Source organism: Antrostomus carolinensis, unplaced genomic scaffold, assembly GCF_000700745.2.
Source record: "Antrostomus carolinensis isolate BGI_N321 unplaced genomic scaffold, ASM70074v2 scaffold1564, whole genome shotgun sequence".
Lineage (NCBI taxonomy): Eukaryota > Metazoa > Chordata > Aves > Caprimulgiformes > Caprimulgidae > Antrostomus > Antrostomus carolinensis.
The window spans coordinates 23,064-43,172 of record NW_010312612.1 but is presented as its reverse complement, the minus strand read 5'-3'; the positions used below and the strand labels follow the sequence as shown (position 1 = coordinate 43,172).

The window sequence follows — 20,109 nt, the reverse complement described above, 5'->3', positions numbered from 1 at the left end:
AAATGAAGTAACAATTAAGTAACCATTGTATTAAGTGAAACTTAACTATTATTAAACTGAACAACCTGTAAGTGCTATGTTGTTTCAGGACAACACAGACTTGTTTTCTAATTAAACTCCATAATCTTAAAGCAAATGGGAGTACTTGAATTTATAGATACAATGCTCTCCTGGTCTTATCTTTTCTAGCTTTGCTTTATCACTTTTAAGCAGGGACATCTACAAATGTGTATCAGAATTAAGACACCATTGAAATTAGTATCTGTTTGTCTTTTGTGTTTAGAAGGATTTTAATTGCAAAGGAACAAGTCTATACCAATAAAGAAACTTGATGGAAAGTCTTGCAAGCAAGAATGAGTGATGATGTTTTAAACCTATTCCATTTCTGAAATACTCTGTGGAAAAAAATAACTGAACTCTTTCTTGACTGATTTTCATTTTCAGATTTCAAAATAATGTGACAGTTTACACACGGATTTCAGTGTGCGTCTGCTATGAAATATTCTTAGATATTCTTTGAGCTTTGGGAAAATGACTCTTTACTCCTAGTAGGGGAACATTCAGAAGATTCTTTTTGTCTAGTTTTTAGTGGGTATGAAAGGCAAAGATGAAGCTATGGCTATTGGAGGACACTGGTCCCCATCACTCGATGGACCTGACCCAGAAAAGGACCCTTCCGTGCTGATAAAGACGGCTATTCGTTGTTGCAAGGCTCTTACAGGGATTGACTTAAGTGTGTGCACACAATGGTAAGTACTGTACTGCAAAGCAAAGTACGCTGTAGGGATACTTGTCTGTTACCAGCAGGTTTTTTTTAAAAAAAAACAAACAAAACAAAACATGGGAAAACATCATTTTCTTTGTCGGCTGCTCTTGGTAGTGCAGGTAAACTACTCAAAGGGTGTTCTGTTTTGTAATAAGCTTGATTGGTGCCAACTGTGCTGAATACTGCATTAAGAACTAATTAAAAATTCTGAATTTATTTTGACATGTTATACTGTAATTTTTTTTAATGAATGTGCATTGAAAATATTTTTCATTTTGTGCATAGCTGGAGAAGATCGTCAAGAGAACTTCATTTCATTGTTCTTTTGTTATAAATAAATAGCTGTTCGTTACATAGCCATATTTTCTCTTGATGACTTTTTGTCCTGTGTTAACACTCATTGCAATTTTACTAATACCAGGAAAGTCTGTTGTGTGCCAAATTTAAAGTGCTTCAACAACTTTTATTTGCACATTAAACCTTTGTGTGCTAAACAACAAGTTATAAAAAAACTTTTGTTGGTTTTCCTCCTTTTCAATTGTGATACCTTTTTGCAAATGTACCAGAAGAGAAAATATGGCTTCCATAATTTTTTTCTTTAGATAAACTTCAAGGTCTTGCAGCAAAGTTTCTTTACTTGATGTGCTACAAGTGATCTAGGCTCTTTAAAATGTATTGTAGAATTTTTTTTCCAACATGCTTCTTCCCTTGCAACAGGTACCGTTTTGCAGAGATTCGCTACCATCGCCCTGAGGAGACCCACAAGGGGCGTACAGTTCCAGCTCATGTGGAGACAGTGGTTTTATTTTTCCCGGATGTTTGGCATTGCCTTCCCACCCGCTCAGAGTGGGAAACCCTCTCCCGAGGATACAAGCAGCAGCTGGTCGAGAAGCTTCAGGGTGAACGCAAGGAGGCTGATGGAGAACAGGCACTGAACGCTAATCCCTTTTTCTATTTCTGCTTCTCACAGGCACAGGAACACAGGCACAAAATGCACACCACATACTACACAACATACATACATAGGAGGAACATAACTGGTAACAATGACTGGTAAACCAGCTTTCAGCAGTGTAGTGAATGTTGGTTTTTATTTTTATTACAGCTAGTTCACTAACTTTAAATGTGTATGCTGATACCACAAATGGAATTAAATTGTGCTTATGATGCGCAGAAAATTGTTTATCGTAGACATAGTTGCTGGAATCTGGGACCAGTTGTTGAGTGAGATGCAGTTTATGAATAGCTGTCTTTAAACATTTTGCCATTTTCTAAAATTTCTAAATTCTCTCTTGTGGCCCGTTCCAATTGTGATATTTGAAACTGAACAAACGCTAGTCTGAAACATCTGAATTTCAGGCCATGTGGCTGATCAACATCTTGGAATAAAGGAAGGTCTGACTGAACAAAGAGTAATTTGGGGGATTTAAAATCTGGGGGAAGATCACACACTGTGTGGTTAGTGGCGACCAGCAGTGTCTGTGTAACCCCGATATTCTTTGTGGTGTTGCTTATCACCCTTTTGTGTTCCACAGATCTGGCTTGTATTGGCTGAGTGGCACTGTGATCATTTATAAAGTGGTAGAATGTGTGTGTGAACGTGTCTAAATAATAACTTTAGGAGAAGACTATCTGAAACAGTTGTGACCTTGCACAGATCAGCAACAGAATTTAAAAAATAACTTAAATGCTTTCAAGCTTTCTGAATGATAATTTCTAAATTTTATTTGTCAGGACGAAGAGGAAAAGGATGATGGGGAAGCTAAAGAGATCTCTACTCCTACACACTGGTCTAAACTGGATCCAAAAACAATGAAGGTAACTAACACTCTTCTTTAAATTTTATTCTATTTTACATTTTCATTTTTAAGGCACAACACAAAATACAGCTGTATATTCTCTTAACTGAGCAAAAAAAAACTTCAGTAGTGTTTTATTTTCCTTGCTGATTTTATAGATGTTAGATGTCATACTGCAGTATGCAAGTGTAATTCCTGATTTTAATAAGTTAATACAGCTAACTGAAACTATTCTGAACTTTTGAACTTTGTACAATTAAAGTGTATCCCATATGATCAAAATGTATAATGTGATGCACTAACTGGAAAATGAAGTTTCTGCAGTAATCTGGTCATATCTAATTGCGTTTAAAAATGTGGGGTCTAAAATACTTTAATGTTAGTTTAAAAAGGCAATAATTATACAAAAATGTATGCCAGGAGACGTAATAAGAAGTTTCCTCAAAAGGTTTAATAGTAATAAACTGTTTGCTATAGTAGAATCGTTTCCTTGCCCCTGTGAAAAGTCCCTCAAAAATGGGTTCTTAGAGAACACAACTTTGTGTTGCATGTTTTATAGCAGTAAATATTAGTGTTTTTCAGTACAAATTTTAAAAATGACTGACTTTCAGTGCTCTTAATTTTTACTTCACCTTTTTTGTTAATCACGTTTGGTAATGTCACTGGTTGATACCACTTACAGAGCTTTTATTTACCAGGTAAATGACCTTCGCAAAGAATTAGAAAGTCGAACCCTTAGCTCTAAAGGACTGAAATCTCAGTTGATAGCTCGACTGACAAAGCAGCTGAAAGTAGAGGAACAAAAAGAAGAGCAAAAGGAGCTAGAGAAGTCTGAGAAAGAGGAGGAAGAGGAAGAGGATAGGAAATCTGAAGATGACAAAGAGGTTAGGCTTTGAACATACTTGGTTTAAGTCTTACTAAATATACATAAAATATTTTTATATATATATATATATATAATTTGTATAAATAAATACATATTTAAGTATAAAAAGTACAGGAATATGCCTAGTTGTGTTGGGATTTTGTAGTTCTCCGATTACTATACTGGGAACTCTTGCTGTAACTTGAGCTGCTGAGTTGGAACAAGATCTTGGCAAGTTTGAATTTCTTTACATCAGCATAGCCGGCCAAAATGGGCAACACCACTAAGGGTGTCTGAATTAATGTCAGACCTTAAATGTAAGGAAAAATAAATCACAAACTCCCCAGAAAAATCCATGATCGAGAACAGGGGAACACAATTAACAAGAACTTAACTTCTTAAACCTACATGAAAAGGAGCTGCTTAGCTGTACTGGGTTTTAGTGGTATACAGGTCTTGGGGAATTATTGTGGAAATTTGGGTATGGGCAGGTTCCAGTCTGTTGAAGGTTATAGTGTCTCAAACAGTCCAGTTTCTTTACATGGCTAATGGTGTGCTTAAGTTTTTTTTCTTTTATTATGAAGCTTTAATTTTTGCTTTTGGATAAACTTCCAGTGTAATGAAGTTTCTCGGTTTTGCTGTCGGTAGCTTCAGTACTCCATAGTCTGCTTGGCTGTTTTGGGAGGATAAACGAGATCTGTGCAATAAAGCCAAAGCTCAACCACAGAAAAGAGGCATGAGTGTCTGGAGAATGTATTCTGTGTTAGTTGCTCTTAAACCTGCCTTTTTGTGTATTACCTGCTAATCAATATGGGATGATTTGAAGTTTTATATACCTGTGTGAACCTTGTTGAGGGAGCAAAGGACATGTGCTTGCTAATTCTGTCAGCTGCTGCCTTCTCCTGCAGCTTGGATGGGCTTCAACAATCTTGGGGTTTCTTGCCACAGCTTCCTTTAAGATTAGTGGAGGGAGTTTTGATTGTGCTTGCTTTTTTAAGAAGCAAAAGCTCTGGTATGACTTTTTCTTCCATGGTCATAAGACTAATATTTCTCCTGGCAATCAGTAAGCTGCTTGGTATTTTACATTTTTTTAACCTTTTGTTTGATTTGCATCAGTTGTATCTATAGAAATTGCATTTCCCTTAATCAAAAGAGCAGAGTAAATTGTCACAAAGCTGTTTTGGGTGTCTTTAGAAAGATGACATATGAAGCCTTTACTCTTCCTATGTAAGGAATAAGCTTACTGTACTATACAGATCTAAAAACACCCCTAAACAAACAAAAGACCCCTCAGGAGCATTGACAACTAGCTTGAGTCCTTCCAGTGTCGAGTAAACGTGCTGCTGTTAGCACCATAAGATAGCTGGAGGGTGCATGTTGCTCAGTGGTCTAAACAACACTGCATGTCCTGCTTTGTGTTGCTGAAGTTTCCCGTCATCTTTGGCAAGTGTTGGCAGCGGACACGGTATGCATTCTGGAAATTCTGGTCTGTGACTTCTGTGTGTATTATGTGTTGCATTCAGCAGCTTAGGCTTTTTCCTTCACTTTCTTCAAAGCACCGAGTCCTAAAAACTAATATATAGACTGAAACTTCAGCTTTTCAATATACTGTATGTTATTTTTTTGCCTGTTTAGGAAGAGGAAAGAAAACGTCAAGAAGAAATGGAACGTCAGCGGCGTGAGAGACGATATATCTTACCTGATGAACCAGCGATCATTGTACATCCTAACTGGGCAGCAAAGAGTGGGAAGTTTGACTGTAGCATTATGTCTCTTAGTGTTCTTCTGGACTATAGATTAGAAGATAATAAAGAACATTCCTTTGAGGTAATTTAGCTGTGCTCCTTACAGTTAGCCATTCTTGTTTCTTTTAAATTCTGTGTGATAACTGGAGTATGCTTAAATTCTAAAAGTTTATGAAACACAAGTTAGTTTCTTTGTGCAATACCTAGAAAAAATTGTCCTGTCTTTGATACATGGTTTACAATAGCAGTATAGTCACTGTATGATATCCAGAAGAAATGCATGGGTTTATAATTTATATAGCTAGTCTAGGTCATAAACTACTGCAGTACAGGAAAGAAGCATTTTTATGAAGTTTTTTAAGTATTCAAAGTACATAGTAAGAAATCTGTCACTACATAAAATTCTGACATGGTGGAAGTTGGTAAGATCGCACCTCATAGCCATTTAATCATAAGTGTACAAATCATTAATATATATTTTAAAACTTTTTTCGTTCTTCTTTTTGTGCAGGTATCATTGTTTGCAGAACTCTTCAATGAAATGCTTCAGAGAGATTTTGGTGTCAGGATTTACAAAGCGCTGATTTCCCTCCCAGAGAGGGAGGACAAAAAAGACAAAAAAAGCAAAAAAGATGAGAGAAAAGAAAAAAAAGAAGAAAAAGATGATGAAACAGATGATCCAAAACCTAAGAGGAGAAAATCTGGAGATGATAAAGACAAAAAAGAAGATCGAGATGAAAAGAAGGTCTGCAGCTCATACTGTCCTGTCTGGATCAATATTAAACTGTTTCTATTTGAATTTTACTTTATTGCTTTCAAAACTCAGATCATTTAATCAACTCAATTGATTAGACTCGTTGATCTATTTAAATATGTTTCAATCATAGTAATTTAAAAATTCTACAGGTATATTGGGGGGCATTTTAACCTTCAGCTATATCACATAGATTTGTATTTCGGTTTTTTGAGTGACTAAATGTAAACATACACAAATTTTTAATTAATGGCAGTGAGGTTTTTCCTTTCCTCTTTTTTAGTTCTGACTGGATAATTTTTTAGGAACTTTTGTTACAGAGGGAAGATAAAAGGAAAGATGATTCTAAAGATGAAGAAGAAACTGAAGACGACAATAATCAAGAAGAATATGATCCGATGGAGGCAGAAGATGCCGAAGACGAAGATGAAGGTATATTGAATTATTAATTTTGTGGCTTTCAGAAATTTTTTTTGTTGCCTCAGAATATGTTCTTTCAAGCTGGAGAATGCACTGGAACTAGACAATATAAAATTGCATTATTAGACTTATTTTATTTTAGTAATTCTGACCAGATCTACTTAAAATGTAAGTGTGTTTCTGCTAGGCATTGTATGAACATAGTTATTATAAACTAGCTGTGGTACTCAAAGTAAGGCATGCATATAGAAGTGGTTTTATTTTTTTCAGAATGCAGACCACTCGCAACTCCCATTGAAGTCAGTAGGAGATGTGAGTATTCAGCACCTCTGAAAAACCAAGCCACTTTTAAGTGCCTGACTTCCTGTTCCTCAGTTCTGACATGTCATCCTGTTTTTATTAGGCTAGAATGTAGTGTGGGGTGCTCTTCACATGATGTTATGAGGAGTTGATTTGTGTTTGGGTGGAGTTCTGTTTGACTGAAGAGATGGAGAAAGATGCTGGGGAACTTTCCTGTCTCCAGGGAGCAGCAGTAGCCTTCTTTCCCTGCTTGGAGATTCAGAAAGGCATAGGTCATGGTGTATACTTTTTGGTTTGTACTTCTTTGGGGTTTTTGTCTTTGTGGAGAGTTTTTGCTAGAGATACAAGTTTAAACTGCTGAGATACAGCAGTCCCAGCATTTTCTAACCAGCATTTTCACTTGTATTATTGGCAGAGTGCTGCACCAGCCTTTAAAAATTAGTACTAATCTGTTTCCAAAATAACTATTATTTGCTCGTAATCTGACTGTGAGAGTGCCTTGGGCTTGTCTGTTCTGTACAAGTGCTGCTACTTCCCATAATCTGTCCTTGTGCCATTCCCAGTCAGAGTTGCTGAGACCAATCCAGCATGCCATGGAGGTGCAGGAGAAAGCTATTGGTTCTCAGAAACGTGTTGGCAAAATTAGACAAATGTTGTGATAACATAGTTTTTCCAAAGCTTTCCTCACAAGAAAGGTGAGATTAAAGCTGAACTTGGCACGTGATTCTCTGACCAAAGACTTGCACATAAGGTACAGAGCTGCATGCCGTAATCCATCCCTGCAGTTGTCGTTCTTCTTTCTCTCTTGATTTTCGATGATTTTAGATTTGGTTTTACTGTACTGCCTACCTTTAAACAAAAAACCTGCAGTTAGTAATTTACATCCAATAAGCGATGTGATCTGTAACTTCTTGGAGAATCTAAATCATGAGATGAGTAATACCTCACTCAGACATGAGTATAAACTTTTAATTATATAGTTGATACAGTTTTTATGATATAAAATATTGGAGAGTAAACAGTTCTGATTTTGTCCTGATAGGAATAACTATAGCTGAATGCAGACTCTGCCAAGCCTCATTAGGGAGAACTGTGGTAATTTTTTGCACACCACTTATATAGATTGTGATGTTGGCAGAACTCATTTTAGTTAGCATTTATTTCAGATCTTCTGTCCTGTATGCGTGAAAGAAATGAGGGGGAAATGAAAAAAGGCTTACCTTAAAATAAGACCAGAGAAAAATAAAAATTTAACAGAACTCACTTAAATGCCTTTTTAAAAAAAAAAAAATAATTCAGTGAAATATATTACTTTCTGATATTTGGGGGGTTATGTGAACTGTTTTAATGAACATGTGTATTTTGAGATAACAGTAAATAGAATCGTTTGCTGTGAATATGTTGAATTTTCTTTGTGTTTTACAGACAGGGATGAAGAGGAAATGAACAAACGGGAGGACAGAAGAGAGGGAAATAGGCATTGTAAAGAGAGGTCGTCTAAAGATAAAGTAATAAACACCTTTCTTAACAACTACTTATAACCTTGTTAAAGGTGTCCTAATTAGAGCTTTATTTTTATTATGAGACCTATTTGCACTCCTTGATTCCTTCAGCAATTCTGGACTTGAACATTAAGTGTATATAGGTTAGGCACCATGTGACAGATTTGGGCAAGGTGCTTACAGCCTAATTTCCTAACATTACAACCTAACATTTTAAAGTTCAGTGGATAAAAACTGTTGGAAAAACTTTCTTACGAGATGCTAATCTGTCTGAAAGATGTGAGGGCTAATGCTGTATTTGCACGCAAGAGGCAGCAGATGTGATTATCCATTATTTTCGACTACTGTATTCTTACATAAGAAAAGCAGAATCTTAGCTTGATTGATAAAGTGGCTTTTCAATTTTGAAGCTTGGAATCATTATGTCACATCTTCCTGCAGGAAACAGATGCTTTCCATGTCTTGAGGCCAATAGCTTGCTTTCACAGTTCATATTAAGGAACAGCATAAGTTCAATTTGTTATGCTTAAACTTTTTTATAAATGCAGGAATAAAACAAGTTTCTGATTATCCTTTTTTTTTTTTTTTTCCCTTCAAGGAAAAATAGGAGATGTAGGAATAGGAATAATGTGAAAACACAGACTGCAGAACTGCTGTAGCTGTGAGAGCCGGATGCTCCTTCATTACATGTTTAGGGAGACTTCACTTTGAAAACAGCTGTTGAGTAAAATACTTGATTGGGAGGAGAAGGAATATTTACTAGTTTAACTAGGTTAATTCTTCAGATTTTATTGGCATGATAGCATGAACAAAAGGAAAGTGTGTCTACCAGATGTTACTTTCTATTGTGCTGTGGTTCTTTTAAATATTTGAAAAATATTACTTAAGTAGCTTGCTTGTATTATATTTGAGCTCAGCAGGTAAATGCTAGTTATATTAATCATGTGTCTGAAAGTAACGATAAAATGAACAAAGGAAAACTTTGGTTAACTGAAAAGTTGACTTGTTTTTAGTAGATAATGGGAAAATGATATTTTAACTTCCCAATGATCCCATCATTCATTTTCTGTAGGAGAAAGACAAGACGCAGATGGTAACTGTTAACAGGGATCTTCTGATGGCTTTTGTGTATTTTGATCAAAGTCATTGTGGATATCTTTTGGAGAAGGACATGGAGGAGATACTGTACACTCTTGGACTACACCTGTCACGTGCTCAGGTTTTGTATAGTAATAGAAATCTCTTTGAAAATATTACAGGAATGCTGCACATGGGGAGAATATAGTTTAGCTTCTAAAGGCTGTTGCTTACATACTTTATCCCTGATTTTTATATAGCCACTTCCTATTTACAATTAAATATTAGTTTAATGTTTTGTAAATTGTCTTGGAATGAAAAGGTGAACTTTGCAGCTCTTAAAATGCCCCTATTTATATATATAGCTTTTATCTCAAGATTTTTTTTTTTTTAATAGCTTTTTTTCATTTTAAGCCCCGGTATGTTAAAGTTCAAAAAGCTGTGCAATTTTGCTCAGTTTTTGCTCAGTTTTCCAAGTTTAAATATTCTTGTTTAGGTAATTTAATGTCTGTGTATTAAATAACACCGTATTTCTTTCCATGGCTGTGTTTTAGGTCAAGAAGCTACTTAATAAAGTAGTGCTTAGAGAATCTTGCTTTTACAGAAGACTAACAGATACTTCCAAAGATGAAGAAAATCAAGAAGAGTCTGAAGAGCTACAGGAAGATATGTTAGGTGGGGGTTTTTTTGTTGTTTTTTTTTAATGACACAAACTTCCAGAGAATTGTTTGTGTGCAAATGCTAATGAGAGTTCTGAGATACTTGCTTTCTTGCAGAAACTAATTCAGGTCTACAGGGAACTTACCAGATTGGAAAAGTAAATTTTGGGCAGTTCATAAATTACAGTATTTCTGGCTTCCTACACATCTTGTTGCATCTCTAGGATAAATCTTAGTATCTTGCAACAGGACGGGGGACAGAGGTTAACATTGAGTATTGATGAACAGCACTTCTCATTCACAGCAGTTCTGCAGTCAGGAGGATCAGTGCTGTAGGTGGTAAAACAAAGCCTGATTTTTGAAGACAAATTGCTGCAGGAGGGAGGCATAGAGGAATGTCATTAAAGAGTGTGCTTCTTTTTGAGAGAGGTGGAATCAGGGTAAGGAGGGAGGAGAGAAAAGAGGGCTAGACCAGCAAACTTGAATTTATATTTATTCTTTTAAGAAGTTTTTGAGATGAGTCACTAGAACTGAAAAATGACTGAATTATCATTTCCTAATGCTACTTAATCTAATACAGGAAACAGATTACTGTTACCATCGCCTACTATAAAGCAAGAATCAAAAGCCATAGAAGAAAATGTCGGCCTCATTGTGTACAATGGAGCTATGGTGGATGTTGGGAGCCTTTTACAGAAGCTGGAGAAGAGTGAAAGAGTGCGGGCAGAGATAGAACAAAAGCTTCAGCTACTAGAAGAAAAAACAGGTGGGACATTATTTGAAGGTGATACTTGCATTGGATGCAAGATGCTAAGACTTTTTAAGTAGATGCACCAATTTGAGTAATATTTGTGATCTAAATTTCTTAGCTATTTGCTTACCATAAACTTCTGTTTCCTATTTCCCAAGCCCTTTGAATTTGCACACCAACTGTTGTTCAGTACCCTTGTCACCACACTGAAATGCTGTTGTCAGACTTGGAAATGACTGACTTTTTTTTTTTTTTTTTTCTCTCTAAGATGAGGATGAAAAGACCATACTGCAACTGGAGAATTCTAACAAAAGTCTATCTGCAGAGCTCAAAGAAGTGAAAAAGGACCTTAGCCAACTGCAAGAAAATTTGAAGATCTCGGATGATAAAAATTTGCAATTTGAGGGTCAGCTGAATAAGACAATCAAAAATTTAGCTACTGTTATGGATGAAATACAGAGTGTTCTTAAACAGGTTAGAATTGTTTAATTCCATTTTTTATTATTGTAATGCAAGCTTCCTGTAGACTAAATTATTAGGACAAAAACTTCAGAATAAAAAAGAATTTTCACGTTAATTCAGGTCAGTAGTATCTTAATATATATAAGGTGCTGAATGTGATATTGATAACATGTATTTTTTCTAAGCTTGAAACACATATTCTTGACTTAACTGTTTTTTAAAAATATATAAAAATTAATGTAAATATCAAACCATCTTAATGTTTTCCTGTCCTGATCTTGTCCATTCCCAGCAGTTCAAATCTGCTCTTCTCTTTGATCAGTTAGGAGTAATTTTTCAAGACAGAACTTAAGTATTTCAGTTTATTTTGGTAAAATGAGTTTTAAGTGAACCACGTCCAGTTGGAGGCTGGTCACAAGTGCTGTTCCCCAGGGCTCAGTTTTGGGGCCAGCTCTGTTTAACATCTTTATCAATGATCTGGACGAAGGGATTGAGTGCACCCTCAGTAAGTTCGCAGATGACACCAAGCTGGGTGGAAGTGTTGATGTGCTTGAGGGTAGGAAGGCTCTACAGAGGGACCTGGACAGGTTGGACCAATGGGCTGCGAGCAGCTGTATGAGGTTCAACAAGGCCAAGTGCTGGGTCCTGCACCTGGGTCACAACAACCCCATGTAACGCTACAGGCTTGGGGAAGGGTGGCTGGGAAGCTGCCTGGCAGAAAAGGATCACCTGAAAGGAGGTTGTAGTGAGGGTGTGTGTTTCTTCTCCCAAGTAACAAGTGACAGGACAAGAGGAAATGACCTCAAGTTGCACCAGGGGAGGTGCAGATTGGATGTCAGGAGAACTTTCTTCACTGAAAGGGTTCTTAGGCACTGAAATGGGCTACCTAGGGAAGTGGTTTAATCGCCATCCCTGGAGGTGTTAGATGAGGTGCTCAGAGATACAGTTTAGTAATGGACAGGTATGGTTGGACTCGATTATCTCAAAGGTCTTTTCCAACCAAATGATTCTATGATTCTATGTAATACTCCAGAACATTTCTGTCCCTGTACAGAAAGATACTTGTGTATTCCTGAGGAATGCTGTGGGGGTCCATTAAGTAAGGCTGAATAGAAGTAGGTTATGAAGGCTCCCGAGTGGCAAACTGCTGCTATGAGGGACCCTTGCTTCTACTTCTGTCCATTGAAAATACAATATAGCATCTGCAGAAGCTCTAAAAACAAAACCACACACACGCAAAACACTAGAAACTGACAAATGTGTTAAAGCAGTCCTGTGCTTCACTGCATGTTGTAGACCTGCTACTCCACCAGAACCGGCAGCTGAAGGCACTGCATTGCCCTCTTGCTGTACTCTTAGCTCAGTTAAATAGCCTTGCTCATTCTATGGGGTATTTTTCAGATGAAAATACCTTGTAAGCCTAGTGTTTTCAGACAGCTTTGACCAATATTATTGTCCTGATTTAATGGATTTTGCAAAAACTGTTTTCACTTGCTCTTTTTGAAGGGGGAAAAAACGCAAAACAACAACAAAAAGCCACACAAAAAACCCACAAAACACAACCAACAGGGAGAAAAGAAAGACGCAAAACCCCCAGACCTTTTGACTATAGAGTAAGGCTTCTGGGGATGTTTTTTATGCTTCTCTTCAGAAGTGCTTAGGTCACATTTAATTTCCCTCTATTTTTCAGGAAGATACTGGAAATATTAATTGGTTATAACTAAACTGAGTAAGATACCAGTTCACATAGTATTTAAAGTTAGCACCAAATAGTATCTTTTGTTTCATGCTGCTTTACAGTTCACATGAGAAATATAACTTCTAGAATTCATGTTATTCTCTCCCTCTTTTCTTTTGAAGGATATTGTGAAGAATGAAGATAAAGATCAGAAATCCAAAGAAAATGGAGCAAACGTATGATAAAACTGCTGCTGTTTAGAAGAATGGTGTTATATAATGTAATATAAATCATGATACCAGAATGTATGGGAAGTGATGCATGTTTGATTTTAGTAGTATAAATATCTTAGTTCCAAAAGATGTATAAAGTTTTATGAATGTGAGTGTCAGCTTCTGAAGATTGCTTGTAATTCTTAGCATTCAATTTAAGACACTCCTCAAGTGAAAATAATTTTGCATTGCAAAATGTTTTAGGATGAACTTTGTTATAGTTTTAACCCTAATAAAGTTCATCAACGTAATGAACAGTAGCAAGTATTTAATTACCAAATGTTTTTCATTAAAGTCTAGTGAAATCAAAATTTTCATTATTTATAGAATTGCCATTTTTAGGTTTTTATTTTTATTTCGTTCTAATTAGTCTTTTTAAATTCAAATATAAATCACAAAATAGCATGCTGCTTAATTTTGCAAGTAAAGATTTTTTTTTTAAAAAAAAAAGCTTCTTGGATTTTTTTTTTTTTACTTGTCACATCTTTCTTTTCCCTTCCAAATGTAACTTTTTTCCCCCAAATCTGCTTGTATTAAAGCCTCATAATATACAGTAGTTCAGATGAGTTAAGAAAGCAATAGAAACCTACCAAAATACTGGTAGGGTTGTGAGATTTATATGAAAATACATGGGCCTGTTTTAAATGTATGTAATTTGTGTTCCTTTAACTGTTCTTATCCTTGGATTAATATATATATGCTCCTTTTTAATAACAAATGCAATGTATTAAAATGTATGGTTGGATACCAGGCCAGTAGATGTCAGAACAATGCCTTACATGGATAAAAAGCTACCATTGTAAGCCACCTTTAATTAAATTTGGACTTCTTTCTTAATACGTGTAATTACTTTGAAGACTTTAGTCCAACAAAAGAATGGATACACAAGTGTCAATACTCCATGTTATAATTACTTACTAAGGAGCAGGACGCAACTTGGTTTGTTGAAAATGGGTGAGATTGCCATCCTCTGTGTTCCAGAATCACTAGAGATCTAAACTCGGAAGTTAACGTGACATCATTGTCAAAGGCAACTTATTAAAATAATGCAAAATATGAACAATTGTATTTTGGTGCAAATAGCAGGAAAATTAAGGGTTTTGAAGGTCGGGACAGAAGTGTTTTCTTACAGAAATGGTTAATTTTAGCAGACTTTCTTTTTTAGCCTAGATGTCCTAGGTAACTAAATATGAGTCCAAGTGCCATAATATGTATGAATAACCTACATGGAAACTCATGTAGCTTTACAGAGATACACATTAAAATGCCTGAATTTATGTTCAAAAGAGTCTAAGCTGGTGCATTTATCACTTACCTTTCTTGGCTCTTTTGGAGCTAGACAAGTAAAATATCTTTTCATTAAAATAGCATGCATAAACTTCCCCCTCATTAATCTCAGTTGAGTCACTGTATAATATCTGAACTTTTCACACTAAAGCAGGAAGTACTAGAAAAACACTAATTACTGCATATAAGTACACAGAAAATGCATGCTTTATGAATTAAGAGATAACATCTCAGAATGAATGAGGATGGTGATAAATTTCTTATGAAAAGTGTTATCTGTGGTGTACTGATGGTGTTAACAAATTCTTTTGTAATCAAATTATATTTTTCACCTTTACCTTTGTTGACAGCATGTTTCATTTTTGACGTTGAGCACCATTTATTTGAATAGACTTGAAAGGATCATGTTTGAAATACTTTGTTCATGAATTTCAGCAGTACATGTGAACATACAGGAAAATAATTCTGGAATTCAAGATAGCATCTTTTTAGGCACACTGAGACATCTGTTGAAATATTTTGCTGGGGTGTTTTTACCTTAAACTGCTGAGCTGAAAGCAGTTGCCACAACGAGCAGGCCTCATCTTATTTTTCAGTGAGTGGCCGTCTGATATAGTTGGTTCCGATTTTTACAGTATTTAAGAAGAAAGAGTATTAAAATGAATGTAATCTTCTCTATATTGCTTTGATGTAATAGTGTTTCTGATACTATGTACATTCTGCATTTATGTTGTAAAGAAAATTAAAAGGGTAAAGAATAAAGGCGGGGGGGGGAAGCAAGGAAATGTTTTACAGCCTATACAGAGCTTGGCCAGTCTCCTGAAGCACAGATAATCTGAGGAAGAACAGACACCTCTACATCCTGTTTAAGTTGCTTTACCAAACAGCACAAGGTTCTGTATGTACACAGCACCAGTGGTGGTCATTAGCTAAAGCTTCTTGGTAATATTCTGAGAAATGTAGCTAATTCTTAAGAAAATTGAATAGAGTATCAGTAATGGATGTCTGGAGAAGCAATCTTATGTCATTTTTGATTTATGAAGAATGTTTATAGATTTCATGTCCTGTCTGGGCTTTGCACTTCTAAGTCTTTCATTTCAGTTGCTGGCAGAAGGCGGTAAAAGTGAGCCTAAGCTCAGTCTTACTCTGATGCCTAAAAGTCCAATTTTTTTTGTAGTTTTAAAATCATCATAGATGCCCTATAGAAAGTAGTAAATATCAGACTTTGTTCTGTAGAGAAAGCACTGCTACAGCGGGTGAGTAAATGGAATCTGATGACAGTTTATAGATTATTTCCCTTCCCATTTGTATTTTGTCTAGTATGGGAGAATTACTGAGTTAAACCCTTACAAAGTGATATTCAGACTAGGGGATGCCTGTGAATAAGGCTAGGAAGAAAGTTCCAAGTGATACATCTGCACGCAAAATGGTCTAGAATAAAGTAGATTCTCTTGAGGCCCCTTTGCTTTTGCTCTGGTAATGAAAAGGCAGAAGTACATAGTTTCAGTGCTACGTAGCAACAGTGACAAATAGACCAATAGTGAATTTTTGCAAAAGTTTTCTGAAGTGTTGAGGATTGCATATGGAATAATGGAGCTGCTTCCAGCACCGCTGCATGTTCTACCATTATGAAGGCATGTAATGTTTTCTTGACTCACCCGGTGCTTGATGCTTGTGCCTGTGGCGCCTGGGCACTGCTGCAAAATCACTTCCCAGTTGTTGTTTGGTTCATCCAGTGTCCTCCGGCTCAGCCTGGGGCACCCTGAAGTGTTCAATGGGGAAGCTGGAATTCTCTGTCTGGTGATGTGGGTTTTCACAGATCCAGCATTTACAATTATGTTGTTTCAGAATCTAACATTATGAAGCCTAATTCTTTAACATAACATTTTTTCAATGTTTCACTGCTTTGAGAGAGATGAATGGCTTTCAGTCCATCTTTCTGGTGAGTAATGTACTATGTGAATATCTGTTTGGACTTTTGTAACACAGTTAACTTTCACTGATAATTTTATCAGGAATGTGCACAAAACATGTTTTTTCTCTTGCTTCTATAATGTTTGTGTACCTAGGTTCTTACCTTGAATGCATTTGTTCAGCACAGATTATATTTAAAAATATAAAATAGTTCATTTTGAGTGACTGAGTCTTATGGCCAGCAATAGATTGTGAAATGTGTAGGTAGCACAGTCAGTACACGTATGCTGGTATTTTCCAGAAAGCAGAAATGGTTCAAGTAGAAATTAAATTAAGACTTGTCTATTGCCATGTTGAGCAACAATAAAAATGGCATAAGTAATTGATACCTCTACTTGGCTATCAAACTGCCAGTGTTTTCCCACCAGACTTTTATATTTTTGCATACTGGGTCTCATTAGATGTATTGTACAAAAGCAGTTACAGTAAAAAGCATTGCTTTAAAGCAATTTTCCTTTTTTATTTATCTACTATATAATGCATAACTTCATGATACAAAGTCTAAATTTAGACTTTTGAAACACACCAAATATTGCCTGAAGTCATATATTTTGTAGTGTTTTAACTGTGGTTAGTAACATGGTTTCTGAATTTCCAGGTGTCTGATACCTGAATTTGTATTGAAAACATGTGACGCTGCAGTTGTATGCTGCTTTTGCTTTCTTGTATCCTGATGGTTTTTAAATTGTTGCTCTCTTTAACAAGTGGATTCTAGCTTGTTAGAGCATTCAGGTCAAGTACCCTACAGTATATTTAAGAACCAGTATCTTTTCAGGTGTGATTCAGTAATCCTGCAAGCTGTTCAATCTAGCCCAATATCAGTTCAGTTCTCTTTATTCTCTCTAAAATGACAGCAGAATAACGGTGCTGTTGCATGCTGCAATTTGATTATTTTTTTGGGGGGGGTGCAGGATTATGAGGTTAAACTGCAAGAGTTTTTCTCTAGTTCCTGCAGTGCTTCACTGCACTTGAATCATTTACAGAGCATGTTAAGGCACCAGTGCATGTTGAAATGCTTTGTTGATTGAACCATGTCCTTCTTTTCAGAGTAATAGTTTTCCTTTCCATACCTCCCCCAGGGTGAGGAAGGAGCTTGTGTAGCTAGATTTATTCTTGCTAGTAATTTGGTCTGCAGTGTCAAGGCATGTTTATGTGAACTTCCTATAGGGAAGCAGTCTCCCAGCATGGTGAGGTCTGACTATTTCATTTATTTGTGGGGGGCAAATTATGCCTCTCAAAATCTGTCCTCTCTCATGCTGTGGGATCTTCCACCTTAGCAGTTACTTGAGTGTTGTAGTGATCTTTTGGAACAAGTAGGTAATGATAGTCCTGTGAGGGGGCTCTGAATATTCAGAGAAAGTACTTGAGCTGGATTTCAGCCAAGACAAGATTCCCAAAGCCTCATGTTTTGATGGGAAATTGATTCCTATATTATTTTTCTTCAGTCTAGTGAGGGGCACAAGTGACAGGATCCTGTTGACTGAATCATTGTTCACATTTCATTGTGAACAAACAGCTGGGTAGAGGGGAAAGGTGGAGAGGAAGAACACTGCAGAGAATCCCAGCCTGAACTCTTCCCCGCTCTGCTTTTCAGCAAATATTTTTAGAGTACTAATTTGCTATATATTATTTGCTTGCAACTTTTTTAGTGGTATATAGAAGGGGGATTTGTTTGAGTGTGAGTTGTTTTGATTTTTTTTCCCCTGTATTGCTTAATTCTTTTTGGTCTTCCTGACACGGGGTCATCCAGTTACATTCCTGTTTTGTCATACAAGGGGCAGAAACAGCTGGAGAACAGCAGCCTTCATTTTTGGTCCCTTTTTAGCAGGGCTGGATGGTAGCCAGTAGATCTGCATATAAAAAAGCAGAAATAGCTGCCACACTGAAATGAACAGTTGGAGATAAAAGTACCTTGCAACGCTGGTCTGAAAAAACACTTGTCTCGCAGACTAACCTGATTTACTGTAAAACAGTCCACATGTGCAGAGGCAAAATTAAGAAGTAGGCAATTTTTACTAAGTATAATGTACACGTGGGTGGGATGATGGGTTGTTACACTTCCAGCTTGGCTCTAATAAGAAATGAGAGAATTTTGGAAGTTCTCTTAAACATCTGGAAAGACTCCTGTCTGTTTCATGAGAGTTAGTCTAGGTCTCCCATAAGAGACTTTCCTTTTCAGTTTGTCTCCTGATGCCTTGTTTTGTCAAAGTATTATTCAAGCAAATTAAGTACTTCTATTAAGTACATTACATTAAAGGTAACTACTAGAACATTGATGTTACAAGTTGTAAAGTCTTGGGGAAGGGTTTCCAAATGTGACTTCTTGAAATATTTGTTTATGGAGAAAAGGTTATACTTGTCAAGTATCTCCTCTGATAGAAGGAAGCTGTGCATAATGTGACTAAACAGATGATAATGAGAATTAACCGCTTACCAATACTGGACCTGATTTTCTGCCTTAGTGTCTTTCCTGAAATCAAGCTAATGGCCTTTCTTTTTGTGGGGCGTAGGGTGTCTTTTCATTATACTGAGGAGATGAAAAATAGATGGCCTTTAGTACTGGGACATGTATGGATGGCAGCACATGTATAAATCCTCTGATTATCCATGAGATCCAGTAATATGCTTGCAAGGAATGTGCAGTCAGCATTTCCAGTGTTGTGATTGGGTTATCTAATGATGGACAGCACAAAAGGGGACTTGTGGAGGTAATACAATGTGCAATAATTGTGATCTGTGGACAAAAGCAGAGTGGTATAGCGTGACCTTTGGGCAGCAGGGACTTAGAATAGGTAGGATTGGTAAGAGATGGCTGTGCAGATATTCTAAGCAGTGAATTCTGATATCTACTTCGTGCTTAAAGTTTAAAGAAGGGGAAAAAGAATCCACTTTAGTTTTTTGTTTGTTTGGGGTTTTTTTTTAATGAAGACGGTTTGAAAAAAGATTATTCAAATGCAGCTTGCAATTTAAGAACCTCCACAAATTCCCTAAAGAATGCACTGAATTGGACACAAAATCACTCTGTAAACACTAGGTTCCAAAATGAGCGGTGCCGTTATCTTGTGTGCAAGTAACATTTAAAAACTGTGGAGCAGTGCTAAAGCGTGGCCTGTGTGCCTCTGCAGCAGTGCCCCCCCTGCCTGCTCTGCCAGGGCCTCACTTGATGAAAGTGTAACCTGAGAGAGGGCAAGAGCCCTGATCCTGGGGGAGGAAAACACGGGAGTGGGATGGGGAGGGAGTCTCTTGTCTCTGTGAAATTTTAGTGCGAAATAGAGGCAGGTTCCTCCATCCCAGAGCAGGATTTTCTGGAGGGAGAGTGCCCCATCCTGGAGCAGCAGGGACGGGAGAGGAGAGCTGGGGCAAAGCTGACCACAGCCCCTAGCCAGTGCTGCAGCCCTCCAGTGCCACTGAATTTATTTGCTTTCATTGACCATTTCTTATCTCCTTCGCTGCCTGCCTGTGTGATCCCGATGGTGAGATCCTCTCTGTTTTGCCGAGCTGCTGGTTGATTCAAGCAGGATAGCCCGAGCTGCCATCAGAGGCTTTATCAGCTGGAAATACCAAACCACTCTCTCAGGGCAGGTAACTTCTGTCTGAGGCATTTTGTGATTAGCGTTGCCAGTGTAAATCCTGGCAGGCAAAAATCCTGCAGCCGGGCTGGTGGAAAAGCAGGGAGCAAGCAGGGCATCACCACTGCAGCTTTCTCCAGTGGCACAGCCTCCCCATCAGTACAGACACTGGAACAAACTGGTTTTCAGCTGCTGGTAGTCTGGTTTGAAGTCAAGTCGGTGGTGACCC

The 20,109-nt window shown here is 37.0% G+C and overlaps 1 protein-coding gene and 1 non-coding gene across 2 annotated transcripts; both read left to right on the top strand.

Annotated features, from left to right (window-relative positions):
• Positions 1–355: 355 nt before the first annotated feature.
• LOC114818535 (small nucleolar RNA SNORD98) lies at positions 356–419 on the top strand. The gene has a single exon (XR_003766190.1). It is a non-coding gene; the product is annotated as a small nucleolar RNA SNORD98 (small nucleolar RNA).
• A 167-nt stretch (positions 420–586) lies between these two features.
• CCAR1 (cell division cycle and apoptosis regulator 1) lies at positions 587–13,301 on the top strand. Its single transcript, XM_010167030.2, has 13 exons — positions 587–749; positions 1,484–1,694; positions 2,501–2,584; positions 3,264–3,449; positions 5,066–5,257; positions 5,687–5,920; positions 6,250–6,361; positions 8,075–8,157; positions 9,224–9,370; positions 9,783–9,903; positions 10,468–10,653; positions 10,907–11,112; positions 12,961–13,301. The coding sequence occupies exons 1-13, from the start codon at positions 595–597 to the stop codon at positions 13,018–13,020; spliced, it is 1,977 nt and encodes a 658-aa protein (XP_010165332.2). The 5' UTR covers positions 587–594; the 3' UTR covers positions 13,021–13,301.
• The last annotated feature ends 6,808 nt before the right edge of the window (positions 13,302–20,109 follow it).

Bases quoted from the DNA above. Each gene is read 5' to 3' on its own strand.
- CCAR1 (XM_010167030.2), top strand. From the start codon at position 595: ATGAAAGGCAAAGATGAAGCTATGGCTATTGGAGGACACTGGTCCCCA. The intron at 6,362-8,074 runs GTATATTGAATT...TGTGTTTTACAG, and splicing joins TGCCGAAGACGAAGATGAAG to ACAGGGATGAAGAGGAAATG. The intron at 11,113-12,960 runs GTTAGAATTGTT...TTTCTTTTGAAG, and splicing joins TACAGAGTGTTCTTAAACAG to GATATTGTGAAGAATGAAGA.